At 48.7% G+C, this 25,917-nt stretch overlaps 1 protein-coding gene across 1 annotated transcript; it reads right to left on the bottom strand.

The window, feature by feature from the left end:
* Positions 1-1,724: 1,724 nt before the first annotated feature.
* Positions 1,725-21,313, bottom strand: LOC138821396 (TNF receptor-associated factor 1-like). Its single transcript, XM_070013593.1, has 7 exons — positions 20,965-21,313; positions 19,048-19,129; positions 10,168-10,233; positions 9,315-9,725; positions 8,038-8,215; positions 6,039-6,187; positions 1,725-2,888 (listed from the first exon to the last, which is right to left on the bottom strand). Exons 1-7 carry the CDS (start codon positions 21,102-21,104, stop codon positions 2,670-2,672), a joined length of 1,245 nt encoding a protein of 414 aa, XP_069869694.1. The 5' UTR covers positions 21,105-21,313; the 3' UTR covers positions 1,725-2,669.
* Between the last annotated feature and the right edge of the window lie 4,604 nt (positions 21,314-25,917).

Here is a 25,917-nt window from a genome sequence, read left to right as displayed (position 1 = left end):
TCTCTGTCTCTCTGCCTCTCTGTCTCTCTGTCTCTCTCTGTCTCTCTCGGGTACCACTGTAGAGCTTCTGGTTATGGAAGCAGAAACCTGCCTATTGGCTATGTGACCTGGGGAAAATTACCCGACCTCTCTGAATTGGTTTCTTCATCTATCAAATAAGGAAAACAGATACTCAGTGTGATACGTAAGAGAAGTATATGTTAAGTGATGCTAATAAATGATACCAATAAGTGAGAGCTGTTATCATTTTGTGATGGCTGTTTAAAAATTAGTTTTTGTCTGTGCAGAACTCAAAGTAGATCTTTTTTTGGGGGCGGGGGGGGGTCTGGTCGTGGGGCCTGAAACTCTGGGCCTGGGCGCTGTCCCTAGCTCTTCAGCTCAAGGCTAGCACTCTACCACTTGAGCCACAGCGCCACTTCTGGCCTTTTCTGCTTATGTGGTGCTGAGGAATCAAACCCAGGGCCTCAGGCATGCAAGGCAAGCGCTCTACCACTGAGCCACCTTCCCAGCCCTCAAAGTGGATCTTATACATCATGGCTATGCCTATTGTACTTTCCTCGCATGTGCTGGCTCATCACTCACCAGATCTTGACTTGGTTGGAACCTAGCCTAGGCTGATCTTACTTAATTCCTGCCTCTTGGCCCATATGTAAGCTTGGATAAGTGATTTTTTTTTCCTTGGAGGTACTGAGTTTGAACTCAGGTCTTTGTGCTTGTTGGGCAGGTGCTGTACCATTTGAGCCACAGTTCTAGTCCCTTTGCCTCTGGTTCTTTTTGAAATAGTGTCTTTTGTCTAGGCTAGCCCAGGCTACAATCCTAGTTCCATTTCCTGCTGTGGCACGGATGACAGGTATGAACCACCATGCTCAGCTATTGGCTGAAAAAGAGTCTCTTGAACTTTTTGCCTAGACTGGCATGGCCCTGCAAGACTCCGAATCTTAGCCTCTGGAGTAGCTAGAATGACTGCTGACATGAGCCACTAGTGCCTGATTCTTGGATGAGAGACAAATCCTGCCATGGCAGGTAGGCGGCAGTGCTGTGCTCCCTTTCTCTCTCCCTCCCTCCCTCCCTCCCTCCCTTCTCTCTCCCCCCCCCCCCCCCCCCCCCGTGACTCTCCTGTGTCCTGTGTGGTCATAGAACCCAATGTGGGAGGCAGATGTGGATTGCCCCATTATAGAAAAGAGGAAACAGAGACGAAGAAGAAATGTTTTGATCTTGCGATCAGAGGGGATGCTCTTGCCAGTAGGGTGACCTCTCATGTCCCCTGCAAAACTGTGGCACTGCCTTGAACCCAACAATGGCCTTCATTCTCAGTCATGGCTCAGGACAACCAACTCACACCACCACACATCATGAAAACTTAAAAAGAGCTAGGTACCAGTGGCTCATGCCTGTAATCCCAGCTACCCAGGAAGCTGAGATCTGAGGATCACAAGTTCAAAGTTGGCCTGGGCAGGAAAGTCCATGAGATCTTATCTCCAATTAACCACCAAAAGCCAGAAGTGGAGCTGACTCAAGTGGTAGAGCACTAGCCTTGAGCACAAAAAAGCTCAGGGACAGCACTCAAGCCATGAATTCAAGCCCCAGGACTGGCATACGCACACACATACACACACACACACACACACATACACACACACACACACGCACGCACACATACACATGCACACACACACATACACACACAGAAAACTTCAAAAGAGATTTTTTAAAGAGTTGTTTCTTTGGTTTCATACATACTTAAAAGGACAACCTTCGCCAAGCGGCTCAGATGCCCTGGTTGGTCAATGGAGGGAAGTGAACACTGAGGTGATTGGGAGTCTAGAAAGCACCAAGACAGGGGGCTTGAGGCAGGAAAAGTGGAAAGTTGATGACTTCCCCAGTGCCACCACACCTGCATATTCCTTCTGGCTATTCCTGGGAGCTCACTGGAGGCACAGATGCCAGGGTCTGTGTGTGCTCCTGCGTGCTGGGAAGCTGGTGCATGTGGGCCACCCAGTCCACCTGGAGATGCTGTGGGTAGGTGAGGAGCCAGAAGACACGAGGCTCCAGTGTTCCCAGGAGCCCCAATGGGTCTAGGCCTTGCCTGGGCCAGGAGGCCAAAATTATGATTCTCTTGGTTGTAAGAAACATTAAAGATGGTCAAATCCAACCTCTAGCTTGGTGCCCTTCCCCAAGCATAGCTCTTTGGCTTGTTCACCTCTAATGATGGAGAACTCAGTTCAGTTTGAATTCACAGTAGTCCCATCCCTTTCCACCCCGTGGGCCGGGTCTGAGTCTGAGCAGGGAGAATGAGCAAGTTTCCATTTCTCCATGGGCCCTAAGACTCTCCTATCCTGAGAACGTCCCTGCCCAGGCCCCATTGCTCTGGCTCACTGTGATGCCTCAGCTGGGTCTAGCTTTTCCCAATCTTGATGGAAAATGGCCTCAACGTTCAGGGCTGCCTCTCAGCGATGAGTGGTCCTGTGAGGAGGGGAGCAATTGTGCTGTCTGCTTCAGAGCCCTCTGTCTTTGTGGGCACAGCCCAAAGTCCCAGCATCTTGATAGCAGCCATAGTCAACCTGTCTGTCCAGCCTGTCTATGTCCCAGAACTCCAGGCATGAAGGGCTAGCTGCCAATCACTTTGCTAAGCCCTGAGTCGGAGTCTTTTCTCAGGAATCCCAGTGGCTTTAAGAACTGGTGTCCACAATGCACTTGAGGAACATCGTGTCGTCCTTCACGTAGGCATGCTTGGGTGACTGCAGCTTGTTCAGGGGGAAGAACAACGGGCAGCCGCTGGCCACATTGGTTTCGGTCTGAGGCCTCTGGAAGGAGGCTGAGCTGAGGTCAGGCCTGAAGGCATCGATGGCATGCTCGCGGTTGTTCTGGTCAAGTAGCATGAAGGTGACCTGTGGGGCAGGGGCAGATGGAGATGATGAGGCTCAGGGTGACAACACTGAGACTTGGAGGGTGGGATGTACTGGCTCCGAGAGCCCTGTGCCTGCTGCCTGTGGGACCCACTGACCCTTAGTTCAGAATGCTCAGGAATCAGAGGAGCAACAGTAGGACTGGAGCAGAGTTACATCAGGACCCGGAAAAAGGAAGCCTGGGGTATTCTCTGATTAGGATCAGCTGACCCATCTAGCAGGAAGTGTGGGGATTCTGATGCCCTGGTCAAGTCTGATGGGGTACTGACAGGGAAACTAGACCCAGAAAATCTAGACTTGGAAAGTCTGGATTCATCAACTACAAGCTGGCCGTCCTGGGCTCCGGAAGAGGGGCAAGAACAGGCCTTCCACTGAGGGGCCATCAACCAGGCCTGGAGACAGCTGGTGCATGCACGGTACACACAAGAGCACATGGAGGTGCTCCTAAGACGCTGCTCATCTGAGCCCGACACCAGCATTCTTCCCTCACCTGTCAGGAAGCAGAACCACTGAAGCCACTTGTCCCCACGTTAGAATCCCCAGGGGAGGCTCAGGCTGCACCATGGACTAGGGTTGAGCCTCCACTGCTGGTATTTTTTAAATGTCCCTAGCATCTTTAGCAACTATTGCCTACTGACTCATAGCCAGAGCCACCTGGCTCACCCACCTAGTTTCCAAGCCAACCAAGGTCTGTGGTCTTCTTCTTCTTTTTTTTGGTTGGTCATGGGGCTTGGACTAGGCCTGGGCACTATCCCTGAGCTCTTCAGCTCAAGTTGAGTACTCTACCACTTTAGCCACAGTGCCACTTCTGGTTTTCTGGAGATAAGAGTCTCATGGACTTTCCTGCCCAGGCTAGTGTTGAACCATGATCCTCAGATCTCAGCCTCCTGAGTAGCTAGGATTCCAGGTGTGAGCCACCAGCACCTGGCTCTTGATGCTCTCTTTCCTCAATGCTGTGAGCACCAGTAAGAATTGTCTAGAGTCCTCCCATTAGCCCTCTTTTTATTTTTTATTTTGTAAAATTTTTTATTCTTTTTGTCAGTCTTGGAGCTTGAACTCACTGAGGCCTGGGTACTGTCCCTGAGCATTTTTGCTCAAGGTTAGCACTCTACCACTTTGAGCCATAGCTCCACTTCTGGTTTTTAGGTGTTTAATTGGGAATAAGAGTCTCACGGACTTTTCCTGCCAGGGGCTGGCTTTGAACCGCCATGCTCAGATCTCTGCGTCCTGAGAAGCTAGGATTACAGGTGTGAGCCACCAGTGCCCAGCCTCCATCAGCCCTCTTTGAGAACAACTGAATAGGCCTGGGACGTAGCATGGTAGCATAGCTCTTACTTAGCATGAGGCCAAGGGGTTGATTGACAGCATCATGAAGGTCTGTTTATAAAAAGACTTTTGTTGCACATACCTGTAATCTCAGCAATGCTAACCTCTCTATACTTTAATAATAACAATAAAATTATATTTTAAAAGGCCTTTTTATTTTCTGTACTGGAAACTGAATCCAGAGACTTCTCCAGGAACTACAACCTTTTTGTTTTTGTTTTTCCTTTCTTTCCTTCTTTCTTTTTTGTCTCCCTTTTTTTTTTTTTTTGGGTCTGGTCGTGGGGCCTGAACTCTGGGCCTGGGTGCTGTCCCTCAGCTCTTCAGCTCAAGGCTAGCGCTCTACCACTTGAGCCACAGCGCCACTTCCGGCTTTTTTCTTTTTGCTTATGTGGTGCTGGGGAATCGAACCCAGGGACTCATGCATGCAAGGCAAGCACTCTACCACTGAGCCACCTCCCCAGCCCCTCTTCCTTTTTCATTCTTTCTTTTTCTCTCTCTCTCTCTCTGTTTTTTCTCTTTGGTAGTACTGGGGATTGATCTGAGGGTGTTTTACTTGATAGGCAAATGTTCTACCACTGAAGCCGTATCATTAATCTTTCTACTTTTAGTCTGTTTTTAAGATAGTGTCTTGCACTTTTACCTAATCTGGCTTCAGATTGTGATCCTACTATTATTGCCTCTGAAGTAGCTTGGATTACAGGTGTACACTACTGTGCCAGCCTATTTACATGGATTTTTTTTTTTTTTTTTTTGGTCTGTAGTGGGGCTTGAACTCTGGGCCTGAGTGCTGTCCCTCAGTTCTTCAGCTCAAGGCAAGCGCTCTACCACTTGAGCCACAGCGCCTCTTCCAGTTTTCTGGTGGTTTATTGGAGATAAGAGTCTCACGGAGTTTCCTGCCAGGGCTGGCTTTGAACCTCAATCCTCAGATCTCAGTCTCTTGAGTAGCTAAGATTACAGGCATGAGCCGCCAGCGCCGGCTTTCCAATTTTCTTTTAAGGCTTTGATAATGCATTTCTTTTTAGCACTGAATAAGTTGTCATTGCTGACATATACCACAGTTTATCCACTCAATTATTAAAGGTCATCCTGGTATTTACAAATTTTGGCTTTTTGATTTTTGTATTGGTACCAGCGTTTGAACTCAGGGTCTTGTACTTTTACTTGGCTAACTCACATGAATGGCTGGCACTCAACCACTTGAGCCATGCCTCCAGTGTGCCATTTTGCTGGTTAACTGGAGATGGGATCTCATGGAGTTTTCAGTCTGGGTTGTTTTTGAAACTTGATCCTCCAGATCTCAGCATCCTGAGTAGCTAGGATTATATTCACAAGCCGTCAGCACCTGGCTTGTATGCAGACATGAGTTTTAAAGTCCTTTAGGTAAATATCAGGGGGCAGTTGATGGCTGAGTAGAAAAGTAAAAATACGTTCGTTTAGTTTTATAAAAACAAAAACAAAAACAAAAAATTTATCTTCCAAAGAGGCTATGACATTGTACGGCCCTGGCTGTCCTGAGAGGTGCTCCTACCCCACAGCCTGGGAGGATGTGGTGTTGGTGGCCAGCCTCACACACAGAGCCTCCTCCATGCAAGCTCTCCTTGCCCCCTCCACATTCGGAACCACATTTCTGTATGCCCTTGGGGAGCCCTCTCCTCTTGGGCTTGGATCTGAGGTCGACTTCCTGTTTTGTAATGTAAAAGGAAACTGTTGACACAGGCGGGCAGGGGCCTTGCTAGCTCACAGGTCCAGTGTGTGACAAAACCCGGACATATAGAACCCATTTTATCATTTCCCCAGGGCTCTCACCTTGTTCCTGAAAGGCCATGGCAGCAGGGCATCATACTCCCCTCTCATGATCACGATGAAGAGGGACAAGTGGGTCCTCTTGCCCGTGCCATCCCCGTTCAGGTACAGCCGCAGGCACAACTTGTAGCCGTACTTGGCAGTGTAGAAAGCTGAAAGGTGGAGCCAGAGTTAGCCCAAGAGGGAGAGCTAAGCAGCACTGGGCTTTGCAGTTCAGGATACCCGGATGAAGTGGTCAGATGTGGCAAGGACAGAGGCTCAGCATAAGGAAAGCTGGGTTTGGCAGCCAGCCTTCTCAGTGAGAATGCCAAGGAGAGATGCTTTGTTGGGGTCATCTCGCTTGGTGGTTGTAATTGGCTTGATCACAGACAGGGGGCCCCAGGCTGAGATTCTGACTCAGCAGTGCTGGATGAATACTAAGTAACTTCAAGCTTTCAGGGACACCAGTACCCCTGGCCTAGGAAGCACATTTGAGCTATGGCCTACGGTATGGAAAGAAGCCAGTAAGAGGAAGTGGCCAGCCACCATTACAGTGTGCTGAGGGCAGAGCCAGGATAGGGGCTCCAATACCAGTTCTATCTGTTGCTCTGGGTCCATGGTTAGACCACCCAGGAAGCTGGGGTGAGGGGAGCTCATGGGTCTTACAATCACCCTAGGCAGAGGCCCCTGAGGGGGTGAGTCAGCCCTGAAGATTAAGTGCAGAAACCCCTGGGGCTTTCTCTCTGACAAGCCAAAAAGTCCGTCCAATCAGAACAGGAGTTCCTGCAGCTGTAACCTCCGATGACAAGTCCCTAGGTAGAGACAGGGTGTATGGGGGTGGGGGGGGCAGAAAGGGGGCAGAGGAGGGGGAGGCCAACAGTCTGACTCATCTCTGCCCACTACATGTTGGCAGAACAGGAAACCAGAGCATGGTTTGTAGAAATGGGCGTAAGTGCTTGCATTTCCTCTCTTTAGAAAAGACTAAGGACAAAAGTCTGCTGGTAGAACTAACTCAAGGCCACTTGAGGCACAGAAACCCAGGCCTGCTCTGGGATGAGTGCAAATTCTGCCTCTCACCATCATCCCATCTCTGTTGATCTTAATGCCCTGGAAGAGCCAGTGAGCACGAAAAGTGCAAAAGCTCAACAGATTTGCCAGCTCCTTCTTTACCCACACCCCATACACTCAGACACAAGGGAGTGATGCTAGGGTGGGCCTGAGTCCTGGCTCTGCACCTGGCTTCTGTGCAGATCTAGGTATAGAGTCTGCCCTCCTAAGCCTTTGTTTACTTCTCTGTAAATGATGTTGAGACAACAGGTACTTGGTGAGGGTTTGAGATACTGTGTCCAATACTAGAGTATGATGTGAGTTATAAACATATACATATACAATCCCTATATCCATATATGTATATACACATACACATATATACATATGTATATATAAATATATAAGAATATTTTATGCCCAATTATATGCAAAAAAATCCCCACACTGATGAAGTAACTGTTTCATGCAAGTCATCATGCCAAGCCCAGCCATATAGAAATGAGTAAAAACCAGTGACCACGATGGACATTCACAAGGAGTCCACAGTCATATGCAAATGTAAGTAAGTCTGACTCCATTCTGTATTTCTTACTGTAGATGGCTTGCTGCCTGGAGGTGGCATCCTACAGTATCACCTGTGGTCATCCTCTCTGAGCCCCTCTAACTTGCACAAGCTGGTATGGGCTCCTTTCTTTTATAATCTGATAGCCATATGCAGAAAGTAGATAAGGATTTTTATTCCTATTTGCATTCTGTAAATAGGATTCAGGGAAGAGAAATGCCCGCCCAAGCTCCAATATCTGCAGGTTGTAGCATCATCCACACACTACCCCCACAGTCCTGGGTGGAGACTGACTTAGCTGGAACACTGCTCCTATATTGGCTGTTCTTACTTCCTATTTCCTGGATGCTGGAGGAAAGGCGGGGGAGGAGTCTGTTCATCTAGTGGGTCTCTGTGCCCTTGGGGTGTTACCTGGGGAGAAGAGGCTCATGGTCCTGCCACAAGCTGACTCATGGCAGCGTCTGGTGACGTTGGTGATCTTCCACAGGAAGGTACCATCAAAGCAGGCCTCCTCCATGAGGCGCAGGCTCTGCTCTAGCTTGCCCAAGGCCTGGTCTTTCTGGGCCAGTGTCTGCTGCAATTCTACCACCTGTGGGGAAACTAAGTCAGCTAAGGAGATCAGAGCCCAGTTTCAGGGTCAGAGGGGAATGGTGTGGGGATAAGTCTGCCCTAGATACAACTTTCTGTCCCATGTACATTCACATGGCTGCTTTGCAGGGCATTTCTCTCCTGTCCCTTTCCACTAGTCAACTCCTTATGACCCATCCGGAGCCCTGTGGCCCTGCCTGTGTAAACCTTCAGTTTCAGTCTTAGCTCAGCTGGTCACTCTAACCTGAGTTCTCACAATGGGTTGATAAGGTATATTTTCTGTCTCTCCTTCTAGGTGGTCTCCCTTTGTGAGCTGTGCCCATGTTCATTTGATTTCCATCTGGGCCTTGCACAGTGCTAGGCTGTAAGAAGAGAGCCAGGGAGTTCATGGTGAATGAAGACACCATTGCTGCCCTGATGGTGCCTGCCTTTCAAGGGCAAGTTACACAAAGACAGGCTTTACTTGGCCAATTGAACTTGGTGTCCTTCTAGAAGGTTCCTCAACAACATTTAAAACATTTAATACTGGGTGTGTGATCAGATAAAGTGATTCAGGACTAGAAACGAATATCTTTTAAGGAATTTAATCTGAATGCTGGTGGTTCATACCTGCAATCCTAGCTACTCAGGAGGCTGAGATCTGAGGATCATGGTTCAAAGCCAGCCCGAGCAGGAAAGTCTGTGAGACTTTTTATTTCCAATTAGCCACCAAAAAACTGAAAGTGGAGCTGTGCTCAAGTGGGAGAATGCTAGCCTTGACTAAAAAAGCTAAGGGACAGTGCTCAAGCCTGAGTTTAAGCCACAGGACCAGAACATATGTGGGTGTACGCGCGTGCACATGCGCATGCACACACACGTACACACACACACACACACACACACACACACACACACACACACACACACACAGCCCAGCAGTATCCTATTCTAGAAGTTCAAGCAAAGGAACTGGAGTATGGAATGGCTCAACACTCATCCTCGGTTGTCCTGGGACACAGGAAGTGATACAGGATGGATGGCTAGTGTGAAGGCCGGTTGCTACTTTGGGGATAGGATGAGACAAGGCAGGCTGGGGGGACATGCACACCTCTCCCACTCACCCTGCGTTCCAAGCTCTCGATGTGCTCCCGATCTAGCTGGCTCTGGTGGGCGGAGGCGGCCAGGGCCAGGTGAGAGGCCTCTACCTCCTTGTTGAGGACTGCAACGATGTTCTCAAACACACGCAGCTTCTCCTCCAGCTCAGCCAGCAGCTTCTCCTTCAGGAAGCGCTGCAGGACCAGCTCCTCCTGGCTCTCAGAGCTGGGGGCCTGGTAGCAGTCCACCTCTACATCCCCCGTCACCTCCACAGCCGTCTGCAGCTGCAGGTGTGACAGGTTCTGCTCCAGGGCTGTGGGTCCGGAGCCTGGGCTGGAGCTGTGCTGGGCTTTCCACTGTATCATGAAACCCAGCAGCAGGTTGAGATGGGAGGCCTGGGAGGTGGCTGCGTGATCCTGTGTGGACTGGGTGCTCCCCTACCAAGAGAAGAGGATCATCAGTAGAAAATGGAATAGAGAAAGGACAGGGGAGCCATAGGAAGCCCTGGCATCGAGTCAAGTCCATTCCCCCAGTACAGGAGAACTGCCTCTGTGCACAGTGGAGGGGTTCAGGCAAACTTGGCTTTGGGTGTGCCCACGGAGAGCACGTGCATGTGGCCCAGGCTCAAGTGAGTGCAATGGTCCAGCCCTGCTCTTGAACACAGTGATGATTCAGGACCATGGAGAGGGGCATGGAGGCTCATTCTTGTGAGGCAGCTACACCAAGGCTTAGGTGAGACATTCAGGAGACCTTCCCTAAATACTACAAGGACTTCAGAGTGGACTGTGAACTTGATGTCATAGGAAAATGCTGAAGGGGCTAGAAGGGAGATCCAGATGTCAGGGGCATAGTGACAGACTTCCTTTCTCACATGCTTACCTTGAAGGAGCAGCCCACACTTGCAAAGGGACACACAACGCCATCCTCAGACACCTCTGGGGCCACCTGGAAATAACAAACATGTGGCTGATTGTGATGGCTTCCCCTCAGGATCTCTGCAAAGCACCAGGATCCACCAAGGCAGGAGCTGGGCTGGCTTATGACTTCACACACACTGTTCCCTCTGTCTAGCTGATTCCTTTCCACCTGATTCCTATCCTACAACCCACCCACACCACCCCTAGGAGTTTAATCCTTTGTGACCATCCTCCTGAACAGGACTAGCACAACTGGTGTCATCACAGCAATGCTACTCTTTGTCCTGTCTGGACACCCTTCATATAGCAGTGAACAGAGTCAGCATTCACTCTTCAGTTGCTTCTACTGGTTTGCAGGCAAAACACTGAACAGGTATTTCTCCAAAGGAGACTTAAGAACGGCAATTAAGCCTCTGAGAAGGTAAGCCACATCAGGACTCACCAGAGAAATGTAAATTACAACTACAATGAACGATCATTCCTCATGTGCTAACATAGATGATGATAATAAAAGCAATGATGACAGCAGGCCATGGCAACGACGTGAAGCGGTGAGAACTCCTGTGTCACTGGAGGGGGTGGGGATGAAAATGGTACAGACACGGTGGGACCATCTATGCAAGTGTCTCATAAAGCCAAATCATACTTCTAAACTCACTCATAAACCATCCTACAACCCACACCATTCCATCACTTGGTGGAATGTCCAAGAGAAATTAAAACCTGTCTCCACCAAGATGTGGATATGATAGTTCACAGCAGCTCTATACAAGATCACCCCAATGGAAGGCATCTGGGCATAATCAAAGGGTGAATGAATAGACTCACTGTCAATGTCCCGTACCACAGTCCTACTTGGCAATAAATGTAACTAAATACTAATGTATTTAGTTATGGCATGGATGAACCTCAAAAATGTTATACTAAAAGCAAGAAGCCAAACACCAAAGGCTACATACTCCATGATCCCATGCTGAAGAGGTTTGAGAAGAAGCAAACCCAGTGACCTCCATGGTAACAGAAGGCGGGTGAGAAGTTCCTGAATAGGAAGGGAAAGGCTTGCTTTACAGGGACACAGAGGCTTTTTTTTGTGTGTGTCTGAGACTGGGACTTGAACTTGGTATCAGACACTTTTGCTCATTGGCTGGAGTTTGACCACTGGAACCATGCCTCTAACTCCAAACAGCTTTTGCTTTCTTTCTTTTCTTTTTTTAAAGGCAGAAACATCTGCCATCTTGACTGAGTGTGTACATTAACCGGGATTCCTCAAAGTGGATACTTAATGAGTGAATTTGCTCTCATGTGAATAAACACTTGATTTCATAAGAGCTTTTTTTTGTTTAAAAAAACCCTACAATTTGAAAGAATAATGTGGTGAAATGAACTAAAAATGAGACTTGGATGAAAGGCAGGGAGTATGGGAAGAGAGGTGTCTGGAGCGGAGCAAACAGAAAAGCCACACAAGTGATTCCTGTCTAAAAGTAAAATAAGCAGAAGGCTGCAGGGCTAATGAATAGAGTTGGTTGGGACACAGAGCCCAGCCCAACAAAGGCCAATCCCGCCTCGCCCCAGTGCCCTAAGCCTCAGGAACATGCTGTTCTCAACATAGAATAGAAAACAGATGTGCCATGGGAGTGGACTGATGGCGGTCTTGGCAGAAGATACACTGGCTTTGGGAAGTCTGGAGTGGTGAAGCCTCTGGTTATCGCTCGTGATGATTTATGAGAACAAGAGAGTCTAATGTCACGTGTGGATCTGAGGCCTGGGTGGATGGACCTGAAACCATCTCAGGTCCTCCAACTCCTCCTCGTCCATGGTTGTAATCCTTTGCATAGTCCAAGGCATGGAGCTTGAAGTGGGTCTTCAGAAGAAGGACAAAGCAGTCAAGCTCACATGGGAATCCCAGGTGTCGCCTGTAAGGCAGGAACTGTAGTGACAGTCTACAGGGGGGAATATCACCTGCGTGTCTGGCTCATCTTTATTACAGTGCACGTCCAGGTGGGCTGAGGCAAGCCTCAAATGTTTTCTCAAGCCCCGATGACCATCCAGGCCACCCTGTCTCTGTGGAGTCAGCCTGCCAAGTTCAGAGCCAGTTTCTGTCATGTTACATAGTAGCCAAGTAGCCTTGGGAAGGTCATTATCTCCTCTACGGAAATGGGGATAATAGTACCCCCTTTGGAGTTATTGTAATGCTTAAGTGAGGCAATGCACACAAGTTGTTAGTATTAGTTACCTATCATTGCTGTAATAAAACACCATGAACTTGCTGGTATAACACAACACAAGTTTAGTATCACACAGTTCTAGAAGCCACAAGTTCTCACATCAAGGTGTTGGTACACCACGTTCCCTCTGACGGCTGCAGGGGAGAGAATCTGTTTCCTTGCTTTTCTCAGCTTCTATGAGCTGCCTACATTCCTTGGCTCAGGGTCTCTTCCTCTAAGTTGAAAGCCAGAAGCACAGTATCTTTCAACTCTTGCTGACTCTCCTGTCTCTCTTTTTGGAGGCTGCTTGTGACTACACAGTAATTACTCGAGTAGTCCAGGGAAACCTCCCCATCTCAAGAGCCTTCCTTTAATCACATCTGCAGAGTCTTTCATGCCGTCATTAGGGGCTGAATATACTCTCTCATTCTTTAACTATTTTTTAGGTCTGAGATTGGGACTCCAACTTGGTGTTTGCCGCTTTTCTCCCATTGGCTAGCGCTCTACCAAGTCACGCCCCCAATCCCCAATCTCTCATTCTTATGTTCAAGTTTGAGCCTCTAATTTCTAAGAATCTAGAGACAAAGCCTCTAAAGAAGCTCATTAAGTTAACATGGGGATGATTCCTAATCTAATAGAACTTACAAGAAGAAATGTGGACATCAGAGACCATGTGAAAACAGAGAGGAAAAAATAGCCATCTGCAAAACGAGAGGTCTTGAAAGAAACCTACCTGCTGACTCCTTGTCTTGGACTTACAGTTTCTAGAACTGAGTAAACAACCATCTAGGGTACTTAGTTATGGCGGTCCCAGTAAATGTACGTAGCCATTGAGGTCACGTGTTCACAGGTTCTGGGGATTAGGATGTGGACACTGTGGAGGGACATTTTTCCACCTAATAGAGTTCAATCAGTGTTAGTAGCAGCATACCCATGGATTAAACACTACCTTTGGCTCTACTCCAGCAGCTGCTGGCATGTACATACATCTCATTTAGTCTTCACACTTCAAACTCTTAATAACCAATTCTACAAAACTCTACTTTCCCTTTGGATTTCCTTTGGGAAGGGGACATCCTCTTAACTGTGTAAGTTCCAATAATATTTTCTAATTCTAGAGCTCCCAACATCTTTATACGCTCTCTCCTAGGATCCCAGCAAAAATCTTTGCAGTAGATGGGATGTGATTAGCTTCTTAATAGAGATGAGACAATGGCCTACTCAAGGTCATATCATCCTTGTGAGCTGAGTCTGGGTCTTCTTGTCCCTGGGGTCTAGCCTTGGCAGGGCCTGTTGCTTCCACTGCATTGGGCAGGCTCTAGCCAATCAAATCTGCACATCACCACGAGGAGGGGCAGGGCTCTGAGGTCCTGCTCTCTCATGGAAGAGAAGTCAGAGCTGAGATGGCTGGAGACTTGTAGGAGGCAACAGAGACAAAGGAAAGCCAAGAAGCCTGGAGTCCAGTGTGGTTTCTACCCACCACAGTCCTCACCTTGATCAAAGAGTGGCCCTTCTTGAAGGCCAATAACTGCAGAGGCAGAAAGAGATCAGACTCAGGGTGCAGAGAACAGGGATGTTAAGAAGAAATAACCAACCCTTTGGGGTTGGAGGCGTGGCCCAGGTGCCAACGAGCAAAAGTGTAAGATACAAAGTTCTAGACAAGGAAAAGGAATTTAAAAAAAAAAAAAGAAGAAAAGAAAACAGAAAAAGAATGGGGACCTCTGCCCTGTGTGGTAAGTGACCCCTATGCGAATGATTTCTCTGCTTACAAAGGCTAAACATAGCTGAATTTCCTCCGAGGAGAAAACCAAAAAAGGCAAACAGAATCCCAGCCCTGAAGGAGTGCTTGTTCCAGTGCGGGGTCTGCAGAGCCTCTGGTATGTAGTATTCTGGCCACATCAGCCACCAGGGCTCTTTGTGGTCCCCCTAGGACCTCAGTGACAGCCGGTCCCAATGGGAGGCAGCAGGAGGCCTGCCCCTGTACAACCCTGCACTGAAATCAAGAGGTCCTGAATACCACAACCACCAATATGTGGGGCAGAGGCCCACTGAGGTTCTGGAGGCAGAGGGAAGGCTGGTTTCTATAAGAGCCTCAGCTGGTGCCAAGGGAAGGCACTCTATAGTCCCAGGAGGTACTGTCCACCAGTTAGCTCCCTCTTCTGTACTGTTCCGGTCTGCTGACCTCTCCCACCTCCTCTAGGAAGACCTGGTAAGAGTCTTCTCATTGAAAGTAGCCTTGCCCATTCCTGTTTTCCCATAGCACTTGCTGGGATCTAGCACTTCTGGCAGACTGTTGTTTAATCATGCATAAAGCAATTGGGAGAGGGGTGTGCCACAGGCACAGAGTGGGGATGCACGGATCAGAATGACCCCTGGGGTCAGAATCACTCGGCCTTTTGTGGCTCTCAAAGGAACCAGACTTTAGCTTGGTGCAGAAGAATAAGAAATAGCTGTATGACCAATGAGGTCACTGGCATTCCAGGGAATTAATGAGCTCCCAGGCTTTGGAAGGGCCTAAAACTGTGTGACAGGAACTCAGTATGGGATGGAAATTGGACTACTTAGCTCAGAACTCCAACTTGCTTTTGACCTTTTGTTTTGTGTGTGCGTGTGTGTGTGTGTGTGTGTGTGTGTGTGTGTGTGTGTGTGTGTGTGTGACTACTGGGGTTTGAACTCACAGCTTCATGCTCTCAGTTGGCTTTTTCATTCAAGGCTAGTGGCTCTACCACTTGAAACATATCTCTACTTTCAGCATTTTTCTGGTTAACTGGATTTTCTGGTCTCTTGGATTTGTCTGCCTGGGTTGGCTTGGAACTGGGATCCTCAGATCTCAGACTCCTGAGTCATGAGGATTTCAGTCATGAGCCATCTGCACCTGACTACTCATATTCTTGATGTTTCCAGAGGGAAGAGTGAGGGAAACAGTCTCATGGAGGTCTCAAAAAAAAAAAACCAAACCAGAATTAAATGTTATTTTTCCAGCCACTTGTTTGTCCCCTACTTCACTATTACTTCATCATCATCCAGACAAGAATCAGATCTCTAATTAGGTCGACATTAATCCTTTAACAGCTGCTCCTTACATTATATAACTGGCTAGTGGGTTTGGGCCCTTCTCTGGGAGCTATTAATTTAATAAAGTCAGAGGATGAGGGCAAACTGATAAGCAGATGGCGTGGAAAGTGTTGGCAAGATGGGCATCTTTGGGCTTAGTTCAGCTGCTATCCAGCCAGTAAAGGCTTTACCATAAACTCTGCCATTTACTGATTACATCATTTCCCTGCTTCCCTGCCTCCATGTCTCAGCTTCCCTCAGATGATTGTTTTAGCAATTGCCATGTATTGACGTATAACCAGTTACTTTCCTTTGGTCAAAAGTCTTCCAAAGTTCTCATAGGGCCAGGGGCCAGAGAAGTTCTTTATGTTGCTACTATGTGGCTTTCTGCAGGTGTTCAGGCCATTGAGTTGCTCCAGCCCCTTCCCCCTGGTAACTGCATTGAATGGGGAAGTCAGCAGGGAGGGGGAGGGCTGGCACCTCTCTGTGGACTGTCTAGCCTCAAAGGGGCCTTTGCGCTGGGCACTGATGGCTCACTCCTTTAATCCAAGCAATCAGGAGGCTGAGATCTCAGGATCCCAGTTTGAATGAAGCCCAGATAAGAAAGTCCATGAGACTCTTAGCTCTCAGATTGACCACCAAAAAGCAGGAAGTGGGCTTGCGGCTCATGTGATAGAGGAAGAGCAGAAAAAGCTAAGGGACATCACCCAGGCTCTGAGTTCAAGCTCCAGGGCTGGTGTGTGCATGCATGCACGTGTGTGCATGTGCGTGTGCGTGCGTGCGTGTGTGTGTGTGTGTGTGTGTGTGTGTGTGTGTGTGTGTGTGTGTGTGTGTGTGTGTGTGTGTGTGTGTGTGTGTGTGTGTGTGTGTGTGTGTGTGTGATTTTGTTCCCAAGTACAGGCAGCGCCACTTCCTACTACTCCTCAGCCTTATAAATGTTTACAGTTCCACCACGGAAACCACTTCATTTGGATTAAGACAGCAAACTTCAAACTGTGCTCTGCAGAGCCCCAAGTCACTAGAGGCCTCACAGGGGGGAGGCAGGCGGGCTGGGATAGGAGGGAGAAACAGGGTAACTACACAAATGGGGAGCCAAACTCCCCTTCCATGAAAGTGCTTCTATTTCTTCTATTATGTAGGATTTTACTTGACAAGCATACAAAAATTAAAGCCATTGGGTTAAGTGATACTAAAACCTATCTAACCTATATTGTCTGACATTTATGATTAAATATTATTTTTGCCAAGAATTAAGAACAATATTATAAAGCAATAGCCCTTGGGTATGCAAGCAGCAGCGTCTCAGAAAGCACACAGCCCATACCCTTCTCTCTGCTTATGAGATATGGTAGTTTACAGTTAGTGGTCTGCTTCTGAGTCATAGGTAGTCCATGGAGACAAGCAGGGAGCAGAGAAAATTGTTCCAAAGATCAGTGGATCATCTTTGTGCCACTCCTGGGGTTTGAACTCAGGGTCCTGGAGCTTGAACTCAGGGCCTGGGTGCTGTTCTTGAGCTTTCTTTTTCTGTCTTTCTTTTTTTTTTCTGCCACTTGAGCCACAGTCCTACTTCTGGATTTCTGGGTGGTTAATTGGGGATAAGAGTCTCTTGACTTTTCTGACTGGCTTTGAACTGTGATACTCAGATCTCAGCACCCTGAGTAGCTAGGATTATAGGCATGAGTCACCAGTGCTTGTCAGGACATTAATAACTCTCTGCCCCAGAGAGTATAAAGTTCCAGAAAAAAATACACTTGATCCTTATTATTCTTTTCTGCAGGCCTGATGAGAAGGGAAGGGAAAACCCTTCTAGCCGGCTCTGAGAGGGGCAGGAATTATCCTAAACCTTCTGAATGACAAGAGAAAGGGGAGGAGACCTACAAACTTTCTTCTGGTTCACCAGATGGGAAGGAGATGGGGCCTGGCAGTTAGTGACCTATAACCTGGACATCACAGATCCAGAGAAGAACTTGGAGAACCAACTTAACCTTCATTACAGAGGGAGGAGCAAGGCCTGGATTTGCCTCGAGCCCTGCAGAGGATCATACAAAAACCATCTCAGGACACCAGGCTCTATCTGGGGTCCACTGTGTTACCACTGTGGTGGTAACATGGAAGGTTGTGCTGAAAGACTCAAGCCACTTGGACATTGCAGTAGTGAGATCCCCCAACGTAAATAAGGAGGCTCCATATGTAAATTAGGAGGTTCAGGTTTGCACAGTGATTCCAACGTGTTTGGACTCATGGACTCATAAATTTTTGTTTTGTTTTTGTTTTTAACTCGAAGATTAACATAAAATTGCCATCGTTTTATTGTACCTCGTAAAGGCTTTATCCAAAACTATCATCTACTATTGCATCATGTCATGTTTACAAAGATATGTGGAAGAAGCACATAATCTCAGAGGTTGATTCTCCAAAATGAGATAATATAGATATAATAGAGCTTTATAGAAATTTGATAGTTTCTATATCTTTAAAAATCATTTTTGTCATGAACTGTCAGTTCATAGATGAACTCTGTGTTGGACAGATACCTCCCTTCCAGCTTGAATGGGCCAGAGATGCACGCTCCATTTTCTTTAACCCCTCCTACTTCCAAGGTCTATCTTGTTTGTTTGTTTGAACTGTATTTTTTTGTCTTTTCTTTTTTGGTACTGGGAATCGAACCCAGGGCATTGTACTTGCAAAGCAAGTGCTTTGCCACTACGCTACATCCCAGCCCCCAAGGCATAGCTTACTCCTAGAAGCTCATTTGTGGTAGAACCCATGGCTGAACTGATAATGGCTTCTCCTTGCATCAGAGGCTGGCTGACTGTTTTGTTGTTGTTGTTGTTTATTTGTAAAAAGCCAGAGAGTAGATATTTTTGGCTTTGAAATTTGTTGTAAATACTCATTTTTGTCCTGTGAGGCAGATAATACATAATTGAGTTGAGTAGTTTATATAACAAAAAAACTTTACTTACAGACATAGATGTCTATACTTCAAATAAAATTTTCATGTGTTCCAAAATACTATTCTTTTGATTTTTTTTTTGTGCCAGTTCTGGGGCTTGAACTCTTGGGCCTGGGCGCTATCCTGAGCTGCTTTTGCTCAAGGCAAGCACTTTACCACTTGAGCCATAGAGCCACTTCTAGCTTTTTTTCTGAGTAGCTTATTGGAGATAAGAGTCTCACAGATTTTCCTGCCTGAGCTGGCTTTGATTACAGGCATGAGCCACTGGTGCCTGGATTCTTTTGATTATTTTTTCCAAGCATTTAAAAAAATAAAAGGCATTCTTAGCCTGTGGGTTATACAGAAGTAGGTGGTAGGCTAGATTTAGCCCATAAGTCAGTTTGTGGTCCCTTGATTTAAAATACTAGTTTTTATCTTAAGTCTATCATGGAGCTGCCAGGTGGCTCTGGGCAAAATGCTTCCCCACTGTGAACATCAGGGTCCTCCATGCTTATGAAGTGAACTTAGTCCAGGCTCAAGACAAAGTAGGGACTAGGATGGGGTGGGGGGTGTTCTCCTAGGCAGCTGCCTTCTTGGACTCCATCTGGACAAATCAGGAAAAGTATGTGAAAGCTTTGGTGTGCCCACGTACCTTCGCCTGAGTCAGACTGTCTGAGGTTCCAGGTTGTAAGTTGTTCCCTCCGCACTTGGGACAGATTGCATCTTGGGTGTTCCTAGGGAAATGAGCAAATCCTCTGAGTGAGGCCCAGCCTGGTGGGCACCATGGATCACACGGAGCCTTCATTCATAAAATCTGAAAGCCCTGGACATCACTGCTTTTCTGCCGTTTGCAGAGCTTCTTTGGCAGTAAGTACCTCATGGGAACATTGACACTTCGGTAGAAGTACTTGGTTACTGGGTACTACCCAGGTTCTCATGAAAGGAGTATGCCATGCTCTAACTTGCTTTCTTTAAACCTAAAAAAATTCTGAATTCCAAAACATGTCCAACCCTGGGGGACTCTGGACATATAATTCTATTTTCTCCTTTCAGTGGCCTATATTTAATACGGTTTTGTTGCTGTTGTTGTTCTGTTGTTTGGTTTTTGTTAATTATAAGTGATCATGGCCTATCAGAACCAGAAGGGACCATCTAGCTGGGAGATGGTTGTGGGATTCTGATTATTGTGTAAATACCTGTGTTTTACAAAGCCCCTGTGTTTTACAAAGTGGGGACTGCTGGCCTAGGCCATTTTCTAAATGAGGAAAATGAGGGCCTGGAGGCCAGTGGATGGGCCGAAGGACAGTGAGAGCTGGCTGTCAGACTCCTCAAGCCTCAGGCTGGGGCCCTTCATTCTCTGACCGGCTCCTTCCTTTCCTCTGCCAGGCTTTCAGAGAATGGAGAGGGAAGCACAGATTGAACAGAAATCAGCTTGATGGGAAGAGGTCAGGCTGTATCTTTCCACCCCCTCCCCCAACCTGGCCTTTCCACCACCCTGACATCGCACTTATTTCCTGCAACTGCCCCCTTGGTTCCCCCTATTTGAACTTCTCACTTGCCTGATTCAGTTCTCCATAGTCCTAAGCTGCAAAAACCCCCAACAAAAGGTCACACTGGTGATGCATGGCCTTTTAAGGGAATCTCTGCCAGGAACTGATGGGGGGGGGGGGAATGACTTAATCTCTCTCTGAGGCTTCACTGTCTTCATCTATAAAGCAGAATAATAACACCCACCTCTCCAAGCCTTCCTGAGGATGCAAGAGCATTTTTGTATATAGCAGGTGCATAATAGTTGCTTAAGGTGCAATGCTAATGTTACTCTCAAAGTCACACACATTTCTGAGTGACTTCTACTTTAACCATAAATGTATACATAAACATATACTTTATGTCTATATCTGTGCCTTTTATAGACTTCTTTGGAAACAAGATTAAATATATTTGTACAAGTTTGTTATTTACCAAGGAGGTTTTCATTCATTATAATTTTGAATATTATTATTATTATCATCATCTAAATGACAGGGCCTAGGCACTGTCATTTAGCTTTTTCACCCAAGGCTAGCTCTTTACCACTTGAGCCACAGCTCTACTTCTGGCTTTTTGGTAGTTAATTAGAGATAAGAGTCTCATAGACTTTGCTGTCTGGGCTGGCTTCAAACCATGATCCTTGGCTCTCAGACTCCTGATTAGCTAGGATTACAGGCATGAGCTATAGGCACCCAGCTCACATTTTGAATATTATTGACTGGGCCTTGTAACAACTTGGTGAGGGAGAAAATAGCTCTAGGTCACAAAGCTGAGACTAAGAGCCATCAACATTTTGCAATGGCCCACACAGGAAGTCAGTAACTGAGTGGGCCTCAAGGCTCTGCTTCAGACCGTCTTTCGTGACTACTTCTTACCCACAGCCAGAGGGGCAGTGTCAGGAGAGAAAGGTAGGGAAACTGCGGCTCAGAAAAGTGAAGTCACCTGTCCAAAGTCAGTGGCTCTTTCGATCCCAATCACCTGTCAGGAATCCCTCCCTTGTACCATCTTCCCACCCACCCATCATTCATGGGCCTCTCACCTCAGATTCTCAGAGAGACAGGTTGCACAGCAGAGCACCCTGGGTTCTGACGGATCCTGGCACACGGTGAGGGGACAGCCAAAGGGAAACTCATTCTCCCCAGGTGCTGGGTGAGGGCTGCTGGCTGAGCTGGAGGCCATCTCTGAACCTCAGGCTGGCCAGGGGCTGTGTAAACTGCTTCAGAGGATGGAGGGCCAACCCTGTGAAATCCGTGGAGGGAAGCAGAGGTGGGTCTTTGCCTGGGCCACCCTCTCTAGTGAGCAGGAGGTCTCTGGTGACTTTATCTTCCCCTCTCTGGCTTGTGTAGTTCCACGTCACAAGCTGAGTCACAACAAGGATGGGGTAGGAATTACCCTTTGTGGTGCAAAAAAAAAAAAAAGAAAAAAAATCCCCTGGACGGTGACTGAAGGCTTTGGGAGTGTCCAGTTATTTTTCAGAGTGAAAAAGGAGAAAGAGAAGCATGTCACAGATGCTGAGTTTCCCTGTCTAAGAACCACAGGGCAGATGGCTGGGGGCTTCCTCCACCTCGTGGGGCTGGCTTGCTGTCTGAGCCCCTGGAGGGCTCTCAGTGGGAGCACTCACCTAGGCAGAAATCCCCAGCGCTCTGGAGGCAGGTCCAAAAAAACCAAGTTCTAGACCCTTCAGTTCTATCCTCTTCAGAGTGTCTGGTTGACCTCGGGGAAAAGTCACTTTCTTATGGTGGGTCTTGGTTACCTCATCTGCAAAGAAACAAGTCTGATGGTGTCTGGGCTATATGACCTTAGGAACTCAGGACCGGAAGTAGCCAGAGGCATGAAGATAGGGCTCAATGATTTAACCAGGCCTTGTGGCATTCTGCATCAGCATGACAGTGACAAACAAGGTCCTCCCCTCCTTTGAAGTCCAAAGCTCTGGGACCTCAGACTCTGCAGAGCCTTCTAGCTACAACCCTACTCAGGAAGTCATAAGCAGCTCCCTGCTCAGCTTTGGAGGTCACCACTTCCCTGTCCCCCGGAAAACAAAGCATTAAATGAGGCCAGAATTAAGTGGGCCATAGCTTCACATATATGGGGGGAGGGGGGAATAAGCATGCTAACCAGACTGCTGTGTTCTGGCCAGTGGGTTTTTTTCCCCCCTTCCAATCCTTGCAACATTCTGTTGGGAATTCTTCTGTACTCATGAACAGCCCAGAGATGCAAGATGTGTGTTCTGACATCACACAGTCTCTGGTGGTGGTGGGAGATTCAAAGCAGGGTTGTGGATTTCCAGATTCAATGTGTTTCCACTACACAGGGGATGAGAGCCAGGCAGCTTGGTGGAGCCTTGGAGACCAGGATGAAGGTCAGAGCATCCAGATCATCTCATCAAGCAAAGGCAAAGATCCCTGAACACCCTTCAGGGCTGCAATGAGGGCTTTGCAAATCCTGGCCCTTTGAGTTCAGACAGATCGGAGTTGAGATTCTGGGTCTACCACTGACTAGCTGTGGGTTCTGGAACAAGAGCCTTAATTTCTCTGAACCTCAGTTTCTGCATCTGTAAAATGGGGATGATAATACCTACTTCACCCAATTGCTGTGAAGATAAAACAAGATAGTGGAAGAATGTGTAGCAAGTGACAGGCCTGAAAAGCTTCGATACTTTACCCAGCTGATTGGCAACACAGCCAGGCTGCTCCCCCAAAACCAGAGGAGAGGATTTAAATGACAAGTTACATTTATATAGTGTTCCATACCTACCCACTTAAGCCCAAGTCTCCCAGGTAGGCAGGAGAGGTTGCACGTTGTCATCTGACCCTAGAGAATTTCAACTGCCTGGTTTCCCTGGAATGGTATGTGGCTGCCCAGGCACCAAGGGCAAAGAGCTCACCATATCCTATGGCTACAGAGTAAATCAGGACTTCCACCTTCACCTGGGCCTTCTCTGCAAACCGGCTTGATGAGCCCTAGGACTGTGAGGAAGACATGCCTTCCACTTGTGTCCCAACCTGCAAACTCTTGTTCCCCCCCCCCTTCCTCCCTTAGCCCCTCCCTCCCTCCCTCCCTCCCTTGCTCCTCCTTCCATTCCCCAGTTTGGGACAGAATAGACACCCAAGCTTTATTTTCCCCCTTACCTGCTCCTTCCCAGCAGCAATCAAAATACCCCCAGCCCCCCCAGGCTGCTCTAATACACACGAAAAATAATAGTTACCACTTCTTCTTCTTCTTTTTTTTTTTGTCAGTCATGGGGCCTAAGCTCTAGGCCTGAGCGTTGTCCCTGAGCTCTTCAGTTCAAGGCTAGCAATCTACCACTTGAGCCACAGTGCCACTTCCGGCCTTTTCTGCTTATGTGGTGCTGAGGAATCGAACCCAGGGCCTCAGGCATGCAAGGCATGCACTCTACCACTGAGTCACCTTTCCAGCTCCAATAGTTACTTCTTTTTACTGATGTGTTAAGTACTTTTATAGACACCATCTCATGGGAGTTTCTCCTGGCCCTCCTGAGGTGTCCCCCACCCCCATCTTATAGTTGAAGGAACTGAGGCACAGAGACAGGTTAAAGGAATAAGAAACACCCTCAAGGTGCCACAGCCGGTGAACCAAGGAGGCCTGATCTCAGAGCCTGTGCGCTAACCACAGAGGCTTTAAAAGGCCCTCCACCCTCAAACCAGATTCCTCTCCTGCATCCGTCTAGTCTCTCCTCACCCAGTGGTGAACATCCTAGAAAGAACTGTGTGCTCACCTGCCTGAATCTCCACAGAACCCTCTTCTCAGCAAGTAATGGATGTCAGATTGTCAAATGCCTCTGGGCCCCGTCCCAGCTCTCTTTCATTCTTTCTCCTCCAACCCCATTTAAAGATCAGGTCCCAAATACAGTCCCAGCTAGCCTGGAACTCACAGTCCTCTCTCCTCAGCCTCAGCGGCCCTGGTATTACAAGCGTGCCACACCAAGCCTGGCCAGCTCCTTCCTAATTTCTGCCCTATTGCCCTCTGGCCAGCCCCTGTCTTCTCCTAGCCCTTGGGGTGGGGTCGGGTTTTTCTCTGGCTTCCTGCACCCCCTGGAAGCGGGGGTGGGGGGGGGTCTCTCTTTGAGCCTCCTCCAGCTGATCTTTGAGCCCCTTCCTTTCCACCTGGAACCTTCAACAGTCCCATCTCTGTGGCTCCATCTGCTCCTGGGACCCCCCCCCAGCCTCCTAGGCGGCTTTTTCGGGTGCACCTGGGCACCTTGTCCGGAAGTCTCTGGGTTGCGCCTGGCTGACCCCAAGGCAGCCCCCCACCCCGGCTGCTGCTGAGCCCCCTGAGCCCAGCACCTCTCCATATTCAGGTATGAAGGGGCCCCCGGGTGCCCAGACTCCGCAGGAATGGAGGTGCACAGTCAGGGGCTCGCTCTGCAGCGGGGGATCCCCGGCTCTGCCCCCCTCCAGACACGGTAGGGCACGCGCAGTGGGGGCGGGGGGGGGCGGGATGGGCGCTGTCCCTCCCCGCCCCGTCCCCCGGTGGGGGGGGCGGGAAGGGGGTGCAGGACAACCAACCTGGGCGCCAGGGCCGCGGCGTCCTCGCAGCCCTGCCGGGAGGCCTTGGAGGGAGGCCGGGCTGGGGTGGGGAGGTGGGGGGAGGGCGGTCCCTGGGGGCGGGGCGAGCGCTCCCCAGCTGGGGAAACTGAGGCCAGGTAGCTAACCCGCTTATGGCTTCCTCTGCACGCCGTGCTCAGCGCCCCGCGTCTGCACCTATTTAGGTGCTCAGTAAAGGAATAAAGCAATGCACACCTGGCCTTGGAGGTCTCCCCTGCTCCCCGCCCACAGTGGGCGCCTGACCCCCCTCCTGGGATCCGACGCCCCTCCTGGCTCCCAGGCCTGATGGGTTGGCACAGTCGGGGGCAGGGGGAGCAGGTGCTCAGCTGTTCTGCAGGCCAGGGGCGCTTTGTAAAACCGTCTAAACACACCCCGTGCACCCAACCCCCTCTGGGCCTCTTCTTCCCCGTGCGTCTGCAGGGGAATGTCAGGCAGGGACATGTGGATCCGACCTCCAGAAAGCAGGCTTCCCAGCTTGCTGGTTCTATTTGAACTTCTCAGAGGCGCTCTTGAGCTATTAGGTATGCTTGTGTCTTGACTTTTCTAGATTTGGTGGTGGTTCTGAGATTTGAACTCAGAGCCATGTGCTTGCTAGGCAAGCCTTCTGCCACTGGAGCCAGGCTCTTATGGCTAAGGTTATTTTTTTCTTTTTTAGCTGGGCACTTGACTCCCCCACCCCCCAAGTGGCCCTGGACCACAGTCTTTCTATTTATGCTTCTGGCAGCTGGGTGGCAGGTGGTGGCCCCACCCTGGCTGCTGCTTCTGTTTTTCATTTGGGGATGCTAGTAAGTCTCTCTCCTAGGGCAGGCTGAGCTGCCATCTTGCTTCTGGAGTGGTCAGTGCTGTAGGAAAGCCTCTGGCTGGTACAAGGAGGACTTTGGAGCCTCACAGGGAACGGATGCCTGCTTGAAGACCAAGAGAAAATTCACGTAACCTGTGCATGGGGTCCAGAGGTGGCCTCTGTGGGGCTTTTCAGGGGCCTGTTAAGTAGGTCAGGTTGGACTTGAACTCAGAATCTTCTGGCCTTGGTCTGTCAAGTACTGGGTTCACAGATGTCTGTCTCCATTCACGACTTGGACCTCTGATTTTAAGATTCATTGAATCATACTCTAATCCCTCACGTGTTGTGTTCTGGTCCCCCCGTGGTTCCACCCCCTTCCTGTGTGTCCCATGCCAGCTTCAGTGAGAAGAGCAGACAGTCTGATCTCATGTCCTTTGTGTGCCACATCCTGTTTTCAGATTAGTGAGCTCATTCACTGGAAAATCACCAAGGGAGACAGTTTGATTTTGGAAAGTACCAAAAACTTATCTGTACTCACTCATTTTAATTTGAGGGGCCCTTTAAATACAAGGGGGGGCATCACCAGAGGGCTTGTGAATGCCCAGTACTAGCAAAGCTATAGAAACTGAAAGTCAAACTTGATTCA

This window comes from Dipodomys merriami, unplaced genomic scaffold (genome assembly GCF_024711535.1).
Source record: "Dipodomys merriami isolate MVZ:Mamm:240054 unplaced genomic scaffold, mDipMer1.0.p SCAF_910, whole genome shotgun sequence".
Lineage (NCBI taxonomy): Eukaryota > Metazoa > Chordata > Mammalia > Rodentia > Heteromyidae > Dipodomys > Dipodomys merriami.
The sequence above is the reverse complement of the archived record's forward strand: the minus strand, read 5'-3'. Positions and strand labels throughout refer to the sequence as shown.